Source organism: Ailuropoda melanoleuca, chromosome 12 (assembly GCF_002007445.2).
Source record: "Ailuropoda melanoleuca isolate Jingjing chromosome 12, ASM200744v2, whole genome shotgun sequence".
NCBI classification, from domain to species: domain Eukaryota; kingdom Metazoa; phylum Chordata; class Mammalia; order Carnivora; family Ursidae; genus Ailuropoda; species Ailuropoda melanoleuca.
Window position 1 is genome coordinate 54,774,029 of NC_048229.1, and position 19,115 is coordinate 54,793,143.

Consider the following 19,115-nt stretch of genomic DNA (forward strand, 5'->3'; position numbering starts at 1 on the left):
TCCTGAGTTTCACAAATCAGCTGGGAACCTGGAAGACCCCTTTTTCCACCTCGCAGCACCCCAGTTGCCAGAAAGGCTGGATACAAGGAGAGAAAGGACCAGTGTCTCCTTCCAGCCAAGAAATTCCAAATGGTCCATCACGCTTAAGAGGTTTCTTTCACAGCCTGGTCAGGAGGAGCCACAGGCAGAGCCCTCCAACCCCTGCTGGTGGGCAGGTGCTTTGAACTCTGTGCAGTTCCGTGCGTGTTTCTTGGCACCTTCTGCTTACACGGCATCGTGGAGAAACAGAACACTGAGAGGCAACGGTGTTCTTGGAGAGGAAGTGAGAGCACATGCAAGAGCTCTGGCACAAGGCAGAGTGCAGGGAATGCAGGGGGTTCAAGTGTGCACGCGTGTGTATAATACACGTGCATGTGCACAAACACGTACACACATGCAGAAACATGCGTGCACGTGCAGACATGCACACACGGGCCTGTCCGTGTACAGACCTGCATATACGCACACATTTCTGCCCACACCTGCTTTCCCCGATTGGGCCCTGCACAGATGGCTGAGTGTCTACCTTATTTCTCTCCTGCCAGGGACCCGCCCTGACGGATGAGCCCTGATCCAGACACCAGGCCGAAGTTGGCGCAGAGCGTCCCGCCACATCCCCATAGCGTCTCACATTCCCCCCTCTCTTTCAGGGTTCCCCAGCCAGCTGGAGCCTGGTGAAGAAAGCCAGCCTGCCTCTCAGCTCCACCACGGTGAGGCCTGGGGGTGCAGAGTAGGAGGGGGGCGGTGAGCATGCTAAGTCCCTAGCTCGAGCCCGGAGGAGGCTGGTGGTGGCTGGGCACAGACGTTTCCCTTAAACCCGTCTCCTCGTCCCCCAGTGCATCTGCACATCTCCCCGCCCCTGGCCATGTCTCCCAGCCCTGCCTCCTCCCCCTCCTCGCCACTGAAGGCTTTGGCTTGTCCTCATTCCTGTTCCCAGAGGTCGAAGCTGGAGCTTCCTGAGCGAGTGGGAAGCTGTCAGCCCCTGGGCAGTGCCAGGATCCCGTCTGCTTTCCCTAGAGGAAGTGTGTTCCCACCCTGTCCTCAAGCCTCAGGCCTCGTCGTCCAAACCCACAGACTCAGGCCCCTCATCATTCTGATGCCCTGGGGCCTGATACTGACCCACGGACTTCCGCCCACACCCTGGCAACCTCTGACTGATTTTTGGATAGAACACAGAGAGGCCAGCGATCGATTGGTAACCACCTCGTGGTTCAATGGGCCACACTCTAGTCTCCGAACCTTTATTTCTTTTTCCTTTTTTTTTTTTATTGTGGCAAAATACACATAACATATAACTTCTATCGTAACCATTTTTTTAAAGATTCTATTTACTTATTTGAAAGAGAGAGCAAGCATGAGCGGTGGGGAGGGGCAGAGGAAGGAGGAGAAGCAGACTTCCCACCGAACAGGGAGCCGGACAGGGGGGCTCGATCCCAGGACCCTGAGATCATGACCTGAGCCGAAGGCAGACGCTTAACTGACTGAGCCACCCAGGGGCCCCTATCTTAACCATTTTAAGTGCACAGTTCAGTGGTATTAAATTCACTCTTGTCATGCGACCATCCATCTCCAGAACGCTTTTCATCTTGGAAAACTGAAGCTCTGTCCCCACTGAACAAAAGCTCCCCAGTCTTCTCTCCCCCAGCCCCGGGAACCACCATTTTACATTCTGTCTTTATGATTGTGCCTACTCTCAGCACCTTTTATAAGGAGAATCATTTTGTGACTGGCTCATTTCACTGAGCATCGCATCCCTAAGGTACCTCCATGTCCGAGCAGGGGTCAGGATTTCCTTCCTTTGTGAGGCTGACGAACGTTCCATTGCCTGTGTTACACCACCCTTGGCTTATCCATCCATCCGTTGATAAACTCTTGGGTTGCTTCCACCATTTAGCTATTGTGAATAACGCTGCTGTGAACATGGGTGAACAAATATTTCTTCAAAATCCTGCTTTCAGTTCCTTTTGAGTATATCTTCAAAATCCAGGGTCCTATGGCAATTCTGTTTTTAATTTTTTGAGGCACTTCCATACTGTTTTCACATCCACAGCGCCATTTTGCGTTCCCACCAACAGCATACAAGGGTTGCAATTGCTCCACATCCTTGCCAACTATAGTAGGTCTCGCGATGGGTGTGAGGGGGTATTGCTCTCACTGTAGTTTTGATTTGCATTTCCCTAATGATTGGTGGTACTGAGCATCTTTCATGTGCTTATTGCCCATTCTTATGCCTTCTTTGGAGATATGTCTCTTCAAGTTCTTTGCCCATTTTTTTAAAATCACCTTGTTTGTTTTGCTGTTGTTGAGTTTAGGGGTTCTCTATATATTCTGGATATTAATCCCTTTTCAGATCTATGTTTTGCAGATATCTCTCATTCTGTGGGTTCTCTTTATACTCCGTGGATAGTGTCTTTTGATGGGTAAAATGTTTTTCACTTTCATGAAGCCCGTTTTGTCTGTTTTGGTCTTGTGTTCCCTGTGTCTTGGTGCCACATCCAAGAAATCGTTACCAAATCCAGTGTCGTGAAGCTTTCGCCCTGTGTTTTCTTCTTAGAGTTTTATTGCTTATATCTAGGTCCTCGATCCATTTTGAGTTAATTTTTGTATGTGATATTAGGTAAGGGTCCAACTTCATTCTTTTGTGTGTGGGAGTCCAGTTTTCCCGGCACCATTTTTTGGAAAGATTGTCCATTCCCCATTAAATGGAGACTTGGCACCCTTGTCAAAAATTATTTGACCATATATGTGAAGGTTTCTGGGCATTCTATTCTATTCCATCAGTCTGTATGTCTGTCTTTATGCCAGTACCACACTGTTCGGATTATTAGCTTCGTAGTAAGCTTTGAAATCAGGAAGTGTGAGTCCTCCAACTTTGTTCTTTCTTCAAGAGTTTTTGGCTCTTTGGGGTCCCTTGGGATTCCATACGAATTTTAGGAACAGTTTTCCTATATCTGCAGAAAAGGTCGTTGGGATTTGATGGGAATTGTGTTGAATCTATAGATCGTTTGGGGTGAGATTGCCATCTTAACAATATAAAGTCTTCCAGGCTGTGTGCCTGGGATGCATTTCCATTTATTTACACCTTCTTTAATTTCTTTCAACAGTGTCTTGTAGTTTTCATTATACGTGTTTTCCACCTTCTTGGTTAATGTTTAAGCATTTTGTTTTTTCAGTGTTTTTGTAAATGGAATTGTTTTCATAACTTCTCTTTTAGGTTGTTCATTGTGTGTAGAAATGCGGCTCATTGTCATGTGTTGACTTTGCGTCCTGCTCCTTTGGTGGCTTCGTTTATTGGTTCTGAAAAACCTTTTCATGGAGTTTTTAAGATTTTGTACATGTAAGACCCTATCCTCTGCAAACAGGTTTTACTTCTTCCTTTCCAATTTAGATGCCTCGTATTTCTTTTTCTTGCCTAATTGCTCTGGCCAGGACTTCCAGTACTATGTGGAATAGAGGCGGTGAAAGCAGTCATCCTTGCCTTGTTCCTGATCTTAAAGGGAAAGCTTTCCATCTTTCACCGTTGCGTCTAGTGATGGCTGTGCACTCAGAGCCTTTATTTCTATGGAAGTATGGGCAATAACATCAACAGGCTTTAGCAGAAAACATGCACCCTGTAATCCCACCTCCCCAGCAGATCAAAACCATTTAGTCCGGGTCCCTGTCCCTTCTGGCCCATATCATCGGGCTGGCCTAATTAGCACATGGCTGTGACCAGACCTGAATGATATTTATTTAGCCAGCGGGTCCCTTATTAATAGAGAACTTGACAGAATATGAAAATACTCTCAAACTAGTTCCAGTCCCTCTCTGGGATCCCTGAATGTCCCTGCAGTCCAGCACCTAAGCAGCCAAAGCCTGGCGGGGCAAGGGGCCTGCTCAGGCCGCTCTGACTGGTCACTGATGCCTGGCTGTGGGAGTGTCCTGGTTTACTTCTTCACATTCTTCCCTAAGTCCTCTTTCCGTTCTTCTTCCCCTCTCTTCTCTCTCCCCTTCCTTCTGGTTTTCCTTCTTCCTGTCTTCCTCTCTCAACCTCTTCAGCAAGGCATTAAAGTGACTCTTGACAATCCACAACCAGACAAGATTTTGAGAAACCAGTAAGGGAAGTTAAGGAAATGTGGGAGATGTGAAATAAGGGTGATAAAGCACACTGACACAGGAGGGAGGGCACAGGCCTGGCCAAGCCCATTGGAAACTCCACTTTTCTAACCAGCAATGGCCTCAACAGTGTTTCTGAGGCTGCAGGCTGTGGGCCCCGCTCCCTGCATCCTGGACTGGGAGATCCCCTAGCCCAGAGCCTCCAGGCCTGTCATGCAGGCCTGGGACCGACTTCTGCAAACAGAAGCTGCTGTTGGTGCAGCCTCTGGGCACGACCTGCCTTCGCTCAGTCCCTGGGTACAGTGACACTTGTCTGCCTACTGCCTGTTTGTGGCCTGGAGCTCCTCAAAGGCGCTTGGTGCCCCCTCAGCCCAGGCCCCCAAACTTGACCCCTTACTCTTCTCTCTTTCTTTCCAGGCCTCAAGCGGCCTTATCAGAGCTGTGGGTCCTCACCCCGCCTGAAGCAGTGCAAGAACCAGCAGCTAGGTGGGTACCAAGGTGGGGAAAGACCCAGACATAAGGGCTGGACTGCACTGGGGCCAGGACACAGGCTGACGAGAGCCCAGTGACTCTTGTCTTCTTTTCAACAGAGATGGCCTGGAGGTCCTGGGTGGGCAGAGGAGAGGTGACCAGTATGACCTCAGACCTGGGCCCTCACTGGCCAGTTTAGAAATGTAGAAATGGGCAGAATACCAGGGAGAGCCCCCCACCACCACCACCACAAGGCATGAGGGCTGCTGAGGACTGGCCAAGCTGGAGGGGACTAGAGAAGACAGAACTTCTCTCATTCTCCACCAGTTGTCCAGAAGAATCCTTGTTCTCAACCACTTGTCCCCAGCATCCCCTGACAGTGGCCCTGGTCCTTCCCCTGGCCCTTGCAAGCTCTCCCAGGAATCCAGCAATTACAAAGTCAATGCCCCGCGTAGGAAGGGCCCGGCTCCAGTTCTGAGTGGCCAGTATCTACGCCTACAGGTTGTTAGCACTCACCCCCCGGGCATCGCAAACCTGAAATACTGGGAGGGGAACAGGCCCCTCAGATACACAGTTAAGAGGTTGTTCTAAGAAGATGTTGCAAAGGAAGCCCCCCACTTCCCCTCCGCCATCTCACTGAGACCTTTACACCGCCTATATTGTTGGAAAACAAGCAGAGCCATGATCTGCGCTCCCCCAGCCAGACTTCGCCCATTTAAATGGCCCCCAGAACCAGTGCTTCTCTGGAACCAATTCCTTCTAGGAATTGCGTGCTCTCGCAACACACAGCTTGCACACCCCATTGCACACGCAGCTGAGGCTGCAGGCTCCCGACAGCCAGCACTGGGGTGAGGGGATCTGCGGGTGGGAGGCCTCCCGCCCTCATGCCTCTCCCCGCCCCCTGCAGAGTTGGCCAGGAGGTACCTGCAGCTGCTGAAGACTTCTGCCCAGCAGCGCTACGGCGGCGGGAGCCCCGGGCCGGGGCAACCCCTTGCCTTCCACCAGGCCTACATCCCCCCAATCCTGCAGTGGAGCCGGACCACCGTGCCCTTCCACACCCAGGAGGGGGCTGCGCTGGCAGAAGACGGCGCTGACGTGAGCATCCGGGACCTCTTCAACACCAGGGCCGACAAGGGCCCGAGGGTGACGGTGCTCCTGGGGAAGGCGGGCATGGGCAAGACCACCCTGGCCCACCGGCTCTGCCAGAGGTGGGCTGACGGCCAGCTGGACCGCTTCCAGGCCCTGTTCCTCTTTGAATTCCGCCAGCTCAACCTGGTCACATGTCTGCTGACGCTGCCCCAGCTCCTTTTTGACCTGTATGTGAGCCCCGAGGCGGGCTCCGACTCGGTCTTCCGGTACCTGGAGGACAATGCCGACAGAGTCCTGCTGATCTTTGATGGGCTGGACCAGGCCCTCCACCCCCATTGCAGCAGGGAGAAGGAGGGTCCCGAAGACCCAAGCCCGGCCCTTGCCCTCTTCTCCGGCCTCTGCCGGGGGACCCTGCTGCCTGGCTGCTGGGTATTGGCCACGTCCCGTCCCGGGAAGCTGCCCGACTGCCTGCCGGTGGAGGCAGCCACGGTCCACATGTGGGGCTTTGACAGGCCGCGCGTGGAGGAGTACGTGGGCCGTGTCTTCAGTGACCCGCTGTGGCAGGAGGCAGCCCTGGCCGAGCTGCGGGAAAGCAGACCCCTGCAGAGCATGTGCGCCGTGCCCGCGCTCTGCCGGGTCACGTGCCTCTGCCTCCACCGCCTGCTCCCGGGCAGCTCTCCAGGCCAGGCTGCGGCGCTTCTGCCCACCGTGACTCAGAACTACGTGCAGATGGTGGCCACGCTCGGCCCCCGGGGCTGCCTGCCCCCCGAGTCCCTGCTGGACCTCAGTGAGGTGGCCCTGAGGGGGCTGGAGACCGGGAAGATTCTCTTCTCTCTGGGAGACATCCATCCATCCACGATGGCCTTCGGGGCTGCCCTGGGCTTGTTGACCTCCTTCTGCATCTTCACGGGCCCTGGGCACCAGGATACAGGCTATGCCTTCACCCACCTCAGCCTCCAGGAGTTCTTTGCTGCCTTGTACCTGATGGCCAGCCCCAAGGTGGACAAAACTGCTCTTGTGGGCCATGTCACCCTCAATTCTCACTGGGTGCTACGGACCAAAGCGAGGCCGGGCCTCTTAGACCACCTGCCCACCTTCCTGGCAGGGCTGGCGTCCTGCGCCTGCCGACCCTTCCTCAGCCTCGTGGCCCAGCAGGACGAGACGTGGGTGAGTGCCAAGCAGGCTGCGGTGATGCAGGCCTTGAGGAAGTTGGCTGCCCGCAGGCTCACGGGGCCGAAGGTCGTAGCACTCTGTCACTGCGTGGGTGAGACCCAGGAGCCTGAGCTGGCCAGCCTTGTGGCCCAAAGTCTCCCCTGTCACCTGTCCTTCCACAATTTCCCACTGACCTACACCGACCTGGCTGCCCTGACCAACATCTTGGGGCACAGGAATGCCCCCATCCACCTGGATTTTGAGGGCTGCCCCCTGGAGCCCCACTGCCCTGAGGCCCTGGCAGGCTGTAAGCAGGTGGAGAATCTCAGGTGAGAGTAGGGTCAGGGCAGGACTGGGGAGGACCTGGGAGGGAACTAGGCTTCGGGAGGGTAGAGTCGGTCAGAACCTTGCTGCGGGAGGCTGGGTGTGAATCTGGAACATCGAAACAGATAGTCTGAGCTGCCCCTCAGCCTGAGAGCCGGTGCGGAAGCTCCGTGCCTCCCAAGACCTTAGGGTCCAGTTGGCTCTCAGTTGGACTTTGTTACTGTTGCTGGGCTTTCAGTCTCCCTGTCCCTCTCAGCCGTGGACTGGAGCCTGTGACCCCAGAGGCGGTTTGACTTTGGGCAGGTTATTTAACCTCTCAGCCTGAGTTTCTTCGTCCCTAAAATGAATCAGTAATAATACGGACTATGTGAGATTGTTGTGAGAGCCAGATAAGAGAATGCTGGGAAAGCACTCCTTAGCGGGCGCCTGGCGCACGGTGACGGCTCAGTATGTGTCGTAGTAGCGAGAGAAAGGGTGAGGCCCAGAGATCCCACCCGCCAAATACAGTGGATTAAATAATGTTGAATTTTGTCTCACTGTCATGGAACACTCAGAGGTAAGTGGTGCTGATCTCTGGGATGGCTCAGCTCCATGTGGTCAAGCAGGGACCCAGCTCCCTTCACTGATGCTCCATCTTCTCCTCGGGCATCTGGATCTGCATGGTCAAAGCTGGGTCGTGGGCATATCAGTGCTCTGGCCTAGGGGAAGGGAGGGGGAGCACGCATGGGTTACATCCAGTGAAGCCTACACCCACAGAGATGGGGCACATTCCTTCCGCTCACATGCCAGTGGTAAGAACATCGGTGCATAGCTGCTCTGAGCTGCACGGGAGGCTGGAAATGCCACCTGTGCCTGGGAAACCATGTTTCCAGTTAGAGCTCAATCCGTGGAGAATGGGTTTCAGTGGGCTGATAGCAGCCTCTGCCCTGATACGTATTTGTTATTACTACAAACAGCAGCTACTACTACCTACTACTATTCACGTAACTATTCAGTTCCATCTCTCAGAGGAAGGGGTGGGTGATGGCTTCTAAGCCCTGCTCAGCATTGAGCCCCTGCTCCCTTGCCTCTTCCTGTGGCAGCTTTAAGAGCAGGAAGTGTGGGGACGCCTTTGCAGAAGCCCTCTCCAAGAGCCTGCCGACAATGGGGAACCTGAAGAAGCTGGGGTGAGCCAGGGCTTGGGTCCAAGGGGGACCCTCAGCTGGAAATGCCTGGAACTCTCCCCTCTCCCTTTGGCCTTGCACGGGGCAGATTCCGGGCCTACCTCCGTTCCCACCCCCATTCCTTCCCACCACCTTTGCTTACGCTATAGGTTGTCAGGAAGTAAGATCACTGCCCGAGGCATCGGCCACCTGGTGCCGGCTCTGCGCCTCTGTCCGCAGCTGGAAGAGGTCAGGTGAGTGGTCTCCAGGAAGACCTGCTGGCTAGGGGGACAAGTTACTTCCCAGGTCCCTGGGGCCCCCACCCCCACCCCAGAGCCTGTAATGAGTCCTGCATTTTCCACCAGAATCTGGCCAGTTGTTTTTCAGTGAGATCAGAGAGGGGAGGCATTGGCCCAAGAACTGGGTGGGCCTGGATCCAAGCATAAGGCTCCCAAAGACCCTCGAGCGTTGCTTCCTTCATCTAATATTTTGGGCTGTCTTGAAGGACCTTGAGGTTTGAGGCCCTCGCCCCCTCTTTCTGTGACCTTGAGAGAAGGGATAGTAGGGTGCATGCATGCAGGTGTGCACATATGTGTGCACACTCGCCTCCTCACTTAAATACACGTCCCCCTCGTGCACATTCATAGGTGTGTGCACATGCGTGTATGCTTAGACCCACAGACACATTTAGATGCAAGTACATGCTAACCGAGCACATGTACGCATATACTCCTGCCCTGGGTTTGTGATGAGTAGCCCAAGAGGGGTGGGGCCGTGGAGCCTTCTCGGCAGCTCATTGGCAGAACCATCACTAGCTTATATGGCACCTTTATGAGATTTAGAAAAGGCGCCTTATGTCCAGAGACATGCAGCCCGGCACTAGGTCATCCTGCGTGTTGAGTGGAGTGTTAGCTGGACCATAGCTCCTGTCCCCTCCGCTGCGTGCCTTTCTGTAGGCTCACTGGCTGATAGGAGAAAAGACTAAGGTCACTCTCGATAATCGAGGTGGGGGAGGGGAGAAGCGTCAACAAGTCCACATTTCCAAAGCTTCACACTAACCCGAGCAATCATGCACAAAGGTGCCCTCGCACGTCTGTCCCTCCAGCTAGGAACTCAGGCAAGGCTTGGGTTGTGGACCCCATTTGACAGATGGAGACTGTGAGGTCAGAAAGAATGTGCTTGGCCTAGGGTTCTGAATGAGATAAGGCCAGAGCTGGGGCTGGAAGCAGTATCTCCTGTATCCCAGTCTAGACTCTGCTCATCACCCAGGAGCCAAGAGGCCCTGATAAACTCTGGCCTCAGGCACATCCCACACGTAGTCGTGAGAGCTGTGTGCTAAGTGTCCTCATTCCACCTCATGAGGCCCTCAGAGCCCATCATCTGGATCTCTTGGGCCACTAGGCAGGAACTCCCCCATTGGGGCTGAATAGGGACAGAAGTGAGGCCAGCAGAGGGCCTCTCCTCCTAGCTTGGCCTACTGGATACCATGGAGCAGGTCACCAACACATTGTGGGCCTGTGACTTGGGTCTCCTCCATGAGGGCAGTCATGTCACCTGCCAGCTGGTGCTCCCAAGTTCCCCAGCTCCATGGCTAAGGGACTGGGCCTTGGTCTCTTGCAGCTTTCAGGACAACCAGCTCAAGGACTGGGCTGTGCTGAACATCGTGGAGGTACTTCCTTGTTTGCCACGGCTTCAAAAGCTTGAGTAAGCAGTCTTTCCACACCTCCCCACCCCTGCCTGAGTCACCCACCTCCCCTGGAGAGCAAAGAAAGTCTGGGCCCCATGGGATAAGGGATTCACTCCCGATACCCTTGCCACAATCTTGCAGCCTGAGCCGCAACAATGTCTCCGTGTCAACCTTACTCTGCTTGACAAAGGTGGCAGTCGCATGCCCTACTGTCAGGACCCTGCAGGTCAGGTGAGCAGAAGGAGTAGAATCTGGGCCTTCAGAGGTTTGAGAAAAGGGAAGGGGAAGGTAGGGAGTGGGAAATGGAGTACCTTGTCTGCAAGAGCTGCGCATGTGTGCCCGAATCTGTTTTATTCACATCAGTATCTCCAGAGCCTAGCTCAGGCCTGGCACTTGGTACTCAGTATATAGTGCTGAGCCCAGTGATGCATGGATAGATGGGCGGAGGATTGAAGGAATGAATCAATGTATCTAGGACACATAGGCTCATAGGCTCAGCGGACGGAATCGTTAGCCGCGTGTTGCTCTCCATGGTGCTGAAGTGGGGTTACCTGTTCGGATTACAGAGTGGGTTAAGTGCCGCGCCTCTTAACCCTAAAATACTGTAACTCCCACAAAAACTCTTTGCATTCCTAATTTTTAAAAAGTCTTCTCTGTAAATATTCTTTTTCTGACTTTTAAAAACACTCAGGATTCATTGAGCAACGACATAGTCACAAATTTTACATGTCTGATTTGGGGGCATTTCTGCCAGTTGTTTCTCTGTCAGTTATAATAAAATCAACCTTCTCTGGATGTTTGGGGCTGCAAGGGGTGTGCAGGCAGTGGGTGAGTGCTGGTTTCCAGTCCACCCGTTTCACGGCTCGGTGTCTGACTCTTGCAGAGAGGCGGACCTCATCTTCCTTCTTTCCCCGCCCACAGAGACTGCTGCAGAGCTTCAAGGGTAAGAACCTAGGAAGGGGGTGGGTCTGGGCTCATTTTGAGGAGCATTCTGGGCTCAAGCAGTGGCAGGGTAAGTTGGCCAGTAGAGCCCATGAAGAGCTGGAATGTGGGGATCCTTCTGGCTATGGCTGCCTGAGAAATGACTTTCTTCTCAGAGTTGGCAAAGGACTTTACCTTCCTCTAGCATATCTGGACCACATCTGGTCCCTGTGGTGAGGGAGCATCCCCAGAAATCTCAGAGCAAGTCAGGCCCTTGGGGAAGGCATGAATATACTGTTAGATTGGTGTTAGTATGTGGAAAAGGCTCCAGAAAACTCTTCCATCTTAAAAAAAAGGGGGGGGAGGCAATGATGATACCCACATCTCAGAGTTACTCTGAGGATTAAATGAATTAATACATTGAAAGTGCTTGAAACACTGCTGTCATCCAGGTGGCACTCAGATGCTGGCTGCTGCAGCTGTGCATGGATTCCAGCTTGGCTGGTCCTGCATGGGCAAAGAAAGGGAAGCAGCCTTTCCATGAGAGAACATTCCAACTGGGCTTCCTCACACTCCTCCCTGGCTGAGACTCACAGACAGATGATGTTGTATGTCCTTGGGCAAATCCTTTCCCTGCTCTGAGCTTCAGTTTCCTCACCCGTATAATGATCTAGTAGGACCAATATCTTTTCCCCCTCCAACTGTATAGGGCTATGATGCCCAATATGGTAGCCACTAGCCACATGTGGCTATTTAAATATATATTAATTTAAATTAAGTAAAATGAACATATAAGTTTATCAGCCATATTAGCTGCATTTCAGGTACTCAATGGCCATGGGAGGCTAGTGTCTCCCACAGTGGATAGCACAGATACAGAATATTCTCATCATGGCAGAAAGTTCTGTTGGACAGCACCAACCTCGGGGGTCTGTGAAAACATGGCTAATAATGTGTCAGCTTCTCTGCAGCCCCCACCCCTCCCCTGGCCCAGGGGGAGAGAGCCTGGAGGTGCTGTGGCTCCCACAGCCTGGACCCACACACAGTCCATGCTCCCAGCCTTTTGAACCGCAGGTGGCATGTATACAGATGGAGAGCTTCACAGCATAGAAGTGCAGCTTCCATTTACTAAGCTTCAGTTGTGTGCCTGACCCTACATCATCTCAGTCCTTCAATCACTCTGTGTTAGATATTGTCATGCCATCTTGGAAGAGAGCCCATGGAAGCTCAGATAGGTGAAGTGACTTGCCCAAGGCCACACAGCTGTTCTTGGCAGAGCCAGACTTTGAATAAAGCCTATTTGCCCTCAGACCTTTTGCTCTTGCTGCTTTGCACCTTTAGCACCTATACCATCTCCAAACAACTGTCTCTGTTACTCATTCACTGTGAGTCATGCCTCGGGGTCTTCAACCCCTGGAACCCAAGGTAAGAGGTTTGGCCCATCATGCCCTGGACTCTAAGTCGAGGCCAATGTTGGATTTGTTCTTGCCAGAGCTCCAGACCTTCTGGGGAATGCCGGCCAGAGGAAGGAGGCTCAGGGCAGAAGCCTGACACTCAGGTACCTCTGTGGGCTCCACTGCCTTAAGGGGAGGGTACGCTATGGGGGGAGGGTGCCCTCCTAGGAGAGGCATAACGGAGGCAAGGAGGATAAAAGGAAAAACAAGCATGAAGCAGAGAAAGGACTTGAATAACCCATCCTGGCCTGAATAAGGAGCATCGGTCATAACAAGAATGACAGCGAATTTAATGGGCCCTTTGCTACATACTGGACACTATAGTATTTTAGATCCATTACTCACTGTAATTCTTTTGAAAACCCTGCCAAGTACACGGTATCATTCCTGGTTGATAGAGGAGGAAACTGAGGTTAAGGGCCTTGTCCAAGATTGTCCAGCTACTAAGAAGCAGGGCCAGGATGAGACCCCAGGTCTGTCTGTCTCCTGACTCCCGTGGCTCCCACACCCAGCGGTGGTGCTTGGGGCCAGAGGAGGTGTGCTGTAGCTTCTTGCCCTGAGCCCCTCTGCTTCCATCCTCCAGGCTCCAGCAGTGTCAGCTCAGGGTCCATGATGTGCAGGAGCTCATAGCCCAGCTCCAGGAAGGCCCCCGCCTGGATGTAGTAGAGTGAGTATCATGGGAAGCGCAGGGTGGGAGATGGGGGGGGCCAGGGCAGTGTCTGAAGGGCCTCCGCTTTGAGTGTATGGTGTAAGGAAGGGCATGCTGCCTCATTAAGAATTTGGGGAACTCAGNAAAGAATTTGGGGAACTCAGACCATTATGACAGCTACCACTGTTTAGCACTTGCCCTGGACCAGGCTTTTTTGCACACATCCTCTCATTTAATCGTCCCATCTCTGTGATGTAAGTATTATTACTATACACAGTTCATAGAGGAGGAAGTTAAGCAACACAGAGGCTAAGTTTGCTCAAGGTCACACAGCTAAGAAGAGTCCAGGCCAGGGTTCAAGCTCAGACAGTCTGACTCCCACCAGCCTGGTCTCTGTAACCAGTGTCATTGAAAGCTGCAAAGCAGAGACCTCATCACACCTGTGTTCCAAACCACAGTCCTCAGGGTCCCCTCCCCTTGTCTTCCTCCCAGAGCCGAGTGAGACCGCTTTCTCTTTGGGGGCTGGAGAAATTCCATTAACACCCAGCTCGTTTGAGAGTAGGGCTTGGGGATCGGTAGAGGTCCTGTCACCTCCCCAGGAGGGGATCCCTGCTAGGACCTTCTCAGGAAATCAAATGGGCCCGAGGGAGGAGTGATGGAATTCCATAAGGTGTTGTGAGGTGAGTGGCCCCACCCTAGAGAAAGATGACTCTGTGAGGGCCTTGGTGAGCAAAGCTTGAGCCTCAATATTGTCCTATGGGGAGAACCAAGGATTAGAAGGTGTTTTTACAGAACACACGCTTCCACCCAGCTGACATCACCAAGCTGACCCTCCCCCATGCGCCCCAGGTGCTCTCACCTGCAGCATGGCCCCATCACCCAGCTGGCTGCACAGACCAGACATCTCTCAGCTCCCTTACCCTCCCCCATAGCCAGTCCATCCCACGTCCACCTACATAGCTCTCAACACCACCCTCTTTTCGTCCACTTCCCCAGTCCAAACCACTCTCACCCCTCACCTGGATGACCCCATCAGCCTCCTCACTGGGTTCCCTGCTTACACACTGGCCACTTCCACGTGGCAGAGAGTGAAGTGCATCTCACTGCTGCCTGTCCCCCCTTTACTCCTTCCCACTGCTCATGATGAAGCCCAAACCCTAAAATCCTGTGTGATCCAAAACACTGCCTCCAACCCATGAACAACCATCTGACCCTGTCCTGCCACTGAAATCTTCAATCCTGACACACTGTCTCCCTTCCAGCTCCTCCAGTGTGCTGTGCCCCAGGGCCTTTGAATGAGCCATTCCCGATACCAGGAACGCCCTTCCCCCATCTCTCTCCCACCCCTTACCTATTGAGTTCCTAGTGTTTCAAGCAAGTCGTTCAAACATCAGGGAAACCTTCCCTGATCCCCACGGTAGATCTGATGCCCTTGTAACCATGGAGTTTATCATAAGAAGCAGTTATGTAGGTTGAAGCATAAAAAAGCAGTTGAGGGTAGGGCCGTGAAATCAGGCTGCGTGGGTTCAAATCCCAGGTCTGCCTTTCAGGAGGTGCTTTAACTGCTCTAAACCTTGGTTTGCTCATAAGTAAGATGAGAGTAATAACAGTGCCTGCCTCACAGGGTCCTTATGACGGTCCAATGCCCAGTAACGGTAGAAGCATCTGGGACAGCGCGGGACATGTACCCAGCCTTGCAGCCTCCGTCATTATTAGGGCTCATTTACCAGAGTGCTGCTTTGGCTAAAGTCAAGGAGGGACTGTGAGAGCAGAGGCCAAGGAGGGACCCCACCCCAACAGCACAAGGCATTCGGCCCCTCTGTCTCAGCCTTTCAGGAAACCAGCTGGACGATGAAGGCTGTCGGCTGATGGCAGAGGCCGCGTCTCAGTTGCGCATTGCCAGGAAGCTGGAGTGAGTTGCCGCGTTACTGTTGGGTGACGGGGGAGCCCTGGAGAGAGCCCCAGCTGGTCCCTGCCACCTCGGTCTGCACGCCTGCAGTCACCAGAAATAGGGCTGCTCCTCTGAGCAGCTCTCCCCCAGCCGCAGCGAAGTTGGAGTGGTTTGCCCATGACTCGCCTTGGCCTCTGTCTCAGTTCCAGTTGCTAAAACCCTTTGCGTGTGTCGAGCGTGTTGCTCGTACCTCAGTGGCTTGCATTCCAGTTCATCCTTGCAACAGCCCTAGGGTGGGGTGGGGTGGGGTGGGGTGTTGTGCTGGGTCTTGCGTTAGGGTTTGGGGGGGCTGGATTTGGGGCTGTTGGAGTGGGAAGGGACATGTGAGGGTGGGGGTACAGTGCCGAGGTAAAGGGGTGGGTTGTTGGGGTGATGGGAGGGAAGAAAGGGTCGTGGGCTGTTGGGTATGCTGTGGTCATGCGGTGCCGGGTGGGGTGGTGTTTGGTGGCTTGTGCTGAGGTCTTAGCACCAAGCGTGGGTCGGGTAGGGAATGCCGAGGTTGAGTAACACTGGTTTGGGGCCTCGCCTTGGAATTCAATCCCGACTCTGTCACTTAGTAGCCTTAACACAATTTAATGTCTCTGGGCCTCAGTGTCTCCATTTGTAAAATGGGGTTAAAATGGTGGGTATTTTACAGACCAGGAAACAGGCTCAGAGAGATGAAAACGGTGAGTCCGTTCTCACTCAGGCTGTAGAATGCTGTTCTCTGAGTGGGGCAGCGAGGTCGTGCAGCTCTCGGCTCATCCACGCGGGCCGGAATCCTTCAAGACACCCTGGTTAAGGACCCGGGACATCCCAAGAGTGACAGCCAGCAAGCTGCTCTGCCAGGAGGAGGGGACTGGAGCTGTCTAGGCCTGGGGACTTGAGCTGCCTGCTGACTGCCACCCCCTCCCTCCTCTCCACAGCCTCAGCGACAACGGGCTCTCCGTGGACGGGGTGCACTGTGTGCTGAGTGCGGCGAGCACGTGCGAGACCCTGGCGGAGCTCCACATCAGGTAGGACCTCCCGGTGCACCGCTGGTCCCCACTCCTGCCTGCAGCCTGGAGCTCTGGGGCTCTCCCATCGTTCTCTCTAAGACCTTAGCATTCTTTCTGGGCCCAGGCCTTTGGGACCTGGAGAAGATGCTGCGGGAGCCCTGGCCACACCCTCTTTTCCCAGCTGCTATGGGCGTTGGCCATTCACAGCTTATACCTTCTCCAGGAAACTACCCCGGGCTGATAGCAGCCAGTGATGCCTGGGCGGTTACCCGCCCAATTCCCCCAAGCAGGAGTGGCCAATGACAGAGGCAGAGGCATCACCCTTCAGCCCCCTTGCCTCAGGCGGGACAGACTTCTAGTACCCTTCATGCTCCAGAGCTCCCCGTGGGATCAGGCTGAGGACCTGCTCTGTCCTGCTTCCCTTGGTCCCTTACCAGCTTCTCCCGGGAGCGGGCCCTCTGTGCATCACATACACAAGTGATCAAGTGACACTTGTCCCTCTGCCCCATTCAGAGGCTCAGGCTCTGCTTCTAGGGAACCTGACCTGAGACAGGGCCCAACCTATGTCTGTAGGTCTCAGGATTCAGTCTGGGGAGCTGAGGGCAGATGCTAATTAATGTCAGTAAAATCCCCACCCAGAGGGGCTCTTAACTGAGTAGGGTGGTCCCTGCTTTAAACACCCCTCAAAGGAGGAGAGAGGCACCGATTAACCCAAAAGAGAGATTAGGGGACCTTGATTCACTGTATATAATGATCCAATAAAGGATCCTTAGCTCGTTCCAAATGGCGCTCCATTCATCTCCAGGAATTTACACTGAAGAGATCAGCGTGCTGGTGCAGACACATTTAGATACAGGGACGCTCGCCTCACTATTGGGTATAATAGGGAAGAATGAGCATACCTTAAATACATAGCAGTTGAATATTAGGTGAGTAAACTGAGTTACCTTCAGAGAGAAAAACTCAATGAAAACCGATGATATAGGTACAATTTAAGTCTAGAGGGATGACTGTGGTATAATTGTAATTCACCATTTTTATCTTTTCAAACATACTCAGAAGGTAGGGAGAATGGTGAACACCATAGTTCCCACCAGTAATTATCAACATTTTGTCACCCTTGGTTCACCTACCTCTTGAAAAACTAATTTTTAAATGAGAATCTGTCCTTTAATCCCATTTTCTAAGAAGAGGAAAAAAGAAAGAACATTAATTGCATTTTAAAAACAAAAGACTTGAGGGACCCATTCCCAAATGTTATCAGTGGTCATTGACAGAAGAGGTAGTGGGTGATTTTTTTATTTTCTTCTTTTTTTACTATAATTTGTAAGTTCTCCACATGGAAGAAGCATGAACTCTGCAATAAGAAATGTATATTTAGGGGCACCTGGGTGGCTCAGTCGGTTAAGTGTCTGCCTTTAGCTCAGGTCATGATCCCAGGGTGCTGGAATCGAGTCCCGCGTCAGGCTTCCTGCTCAGTGGTGAGCCTGCTTCTCCTTCTGCCCCTTCCCCTGCTTGTGCGCGCTCTCTCTCTCTCTCTCTCTCTCTCTCTCGCTGTCTCTCAAATAAATACATAAAATCTTAGAAAGAAAGAAGGAAATGTGTGTTTTACATTCAGTTTACACAGGCGAGATTAGGGACGCTCCTGCTGTAAGTTACAGCCCCATGTGGACTGTCAGCGCCTGTCCCGGAGCTGGCCGTGACCTCTGGCAGTGACCTCGCCGCCCTCGGGGGAGTGCCCTCAGCCGAGGGTGCTCTGGGCGAGCACACAGCAGAGGGAGGAGGGTTTCAGCCTGTGGCAGAGGAAAGGCAGAACTCAAGTTTTCTTTCAAGGGCTTTCCAGGAAACAAGGGTTGATACATTAGCAAAATCTCTGTAGTAGGAAGATTTCAGGTGCCCCAAAGCTCCGGCAGTCACAGCAGAGTCAGAGGAAGTGTCCAGAGCTAGAGGCAGGGGATGGCACCTCTGAAGTCCCTCTAGGCCAGGTTAGAAAACAGCCCCCAGAGCCCCGTAAGCCTCTTGTCTCCTTCCTCTCTTCTCCCTCTGCAGCCTGCTGCACAAAACCGCGGTCCTCACGTTTGCCCCAGAGCAGGACCAACAGAAGGGGATCTGGAGGAGGTAGGGCCCAACGCCATCCGGCCCCGTCCCGTGCCAGGCCCTCCCTGACCTCCGCAGCTCCACAGCCGGACAGCATCACTCAACTCTCAGGGGACCTCGACAGATTCACCAAGGAGCAGGAAGCCAGCAGGCTTGCAAGGGATGCAGCCCAGAGGGGGAGTGTCAGAGGACAGACTGCCTCCCCGTTTCCCTGTGACGCAGAAACGGCCTGCTGGGGCGGGGGCGGGGTAGCCAGGGAGCTGTGTGAGAGACACCAGAGGTCCTTCAGCACAAACCCCAAGGATTTGCCGATCGCTCAGCCGGTAGCTCTGATTTTGGTCAGAATCTTCTGGCTCCCTCTGGCATGCACCACTCTAAAGCAGTTCACATACATTGTCCCAGTGAGAGGCTTCGTGATTTGTCCCAGGTCACAGCCAGGAAGCCAGGAAGCCGGGGGTGGGGAGGTGGAACCAGGGTCTGGCCATCTCCAGGCGTCGTGTAGAGACGGAATGATGGGAGGTAAGGCTGAGCGTGGACTTGGAGACAGTGGCTGGGGAATGTGCTCAGCCTGGCCGTGATATGTGTCCCTCCAGGGCTGCGCTTTGGGTCAGCTTGACGCCCCTGATGCCCTCTGAGCCGCTCCTGCACCCCACCAGAATCAGGTACAGAGATGGCCTGCGAGCTCCGGTGCGGTTCCTACCTCGTCCCTTTCTCTGCTCAAAGCCTGTCCCCAGGCCTCCAGCCCCAGGGGCTCCCTGGAGGACATTACCTCCATACCCAGGAGATGTGGCCTAGCTTCCCTGCCTCCCACCTCCCCTGCTCAGCCCACCATACACGGGGCTCACGGTGCAGCCCCCTCAGTGACCTTCCCCATTTAGGGGGCCCCCACTCCTCTTAGCTCTCCTAGCCTCCTGCAGCTGGCGGGTTGTGGGGACTCTGGATGGAGAGAATGGGGATATGTGGTGCCTTCTTTCCTCATCCTGGGGCTGAGCTCAGCCCCCAGAGGGGTCCCATCGATGTTCTTCCAGCCTTCTCTTTTATTCTGTGTCCATCTGAATCTCCCTGTC

At 53.6% G+C, this 19,115-nt stretch overlaps 1 protein-coding gene across 15 annotated transcripts in view; it reads left to right on the forward strand.

The window, feature by feature from the left end:
- Positions 1-19,115, forward strand: part of NLRC5 (NLR family CARD domain containing 5) — an 85,724-nt gene that overhangs the window by 29,427 nt on the left and 37,182 nt on the right. For 11 of the 15 annotated variants that reach the window (XR_004619191.1, XM_034639287.1, XM_034639289.1 and 8 more), the window contains 14 exons: positions 690-749; positions 4,552-4,620; positions 5,513-7,175; positions 8,253-8,336; positions 8,483-8,566; positions 9,933-10,016; positions 10,141-10,230; positions 10,883-10,942; positions 12,413-12,478; positions 12,958-13,041; positions 14,852-14,935; positions 15,880-15,969; positions 18,001-18,069; positions 18,642-18,710. Coding sequence is in view for 14 of the 15 variants with exons in the window: in XM_034639287.1 (XP_034495178.1) it covers positions 690-749; positions 4,552-4,620; positions 5,513-7,175; positions 8,253-8,336; positions 8,483-8,566; positions 9,933-10,016; positions 10,141-10,230; positions 10,883-10,942; positions 12,413-12,478; positions 12,958-13,041; positions 14,852-14,935; positions 15,880-15,969; positions 18,001-18,069; positions 18,642-18,710 (2,656 nt within the window). In the remaining variant the exon portion in view is untranslated. The remainder of the gene's footprint in view (positions 1-689; positions 750-4,551; positions 4,621-5,512; positions 7,176-8,252; positions 8,337-8,482; positions 8,567-9,932; positions 10,017-10,140; positions 10,231-10,882; positions 10,943-12,412; positions 12,479-12,957; positions 13,042-14,851; positions 14,936-15,879; positions 15,970-18,000; positions 18,070-18,641; positions 18,711-19,115) is intronic. The other 4 variants (XM_034639292.1, XM_034639297.1, XM_034639295.1 and 1 more) reach the window with 4 other exon arrangements.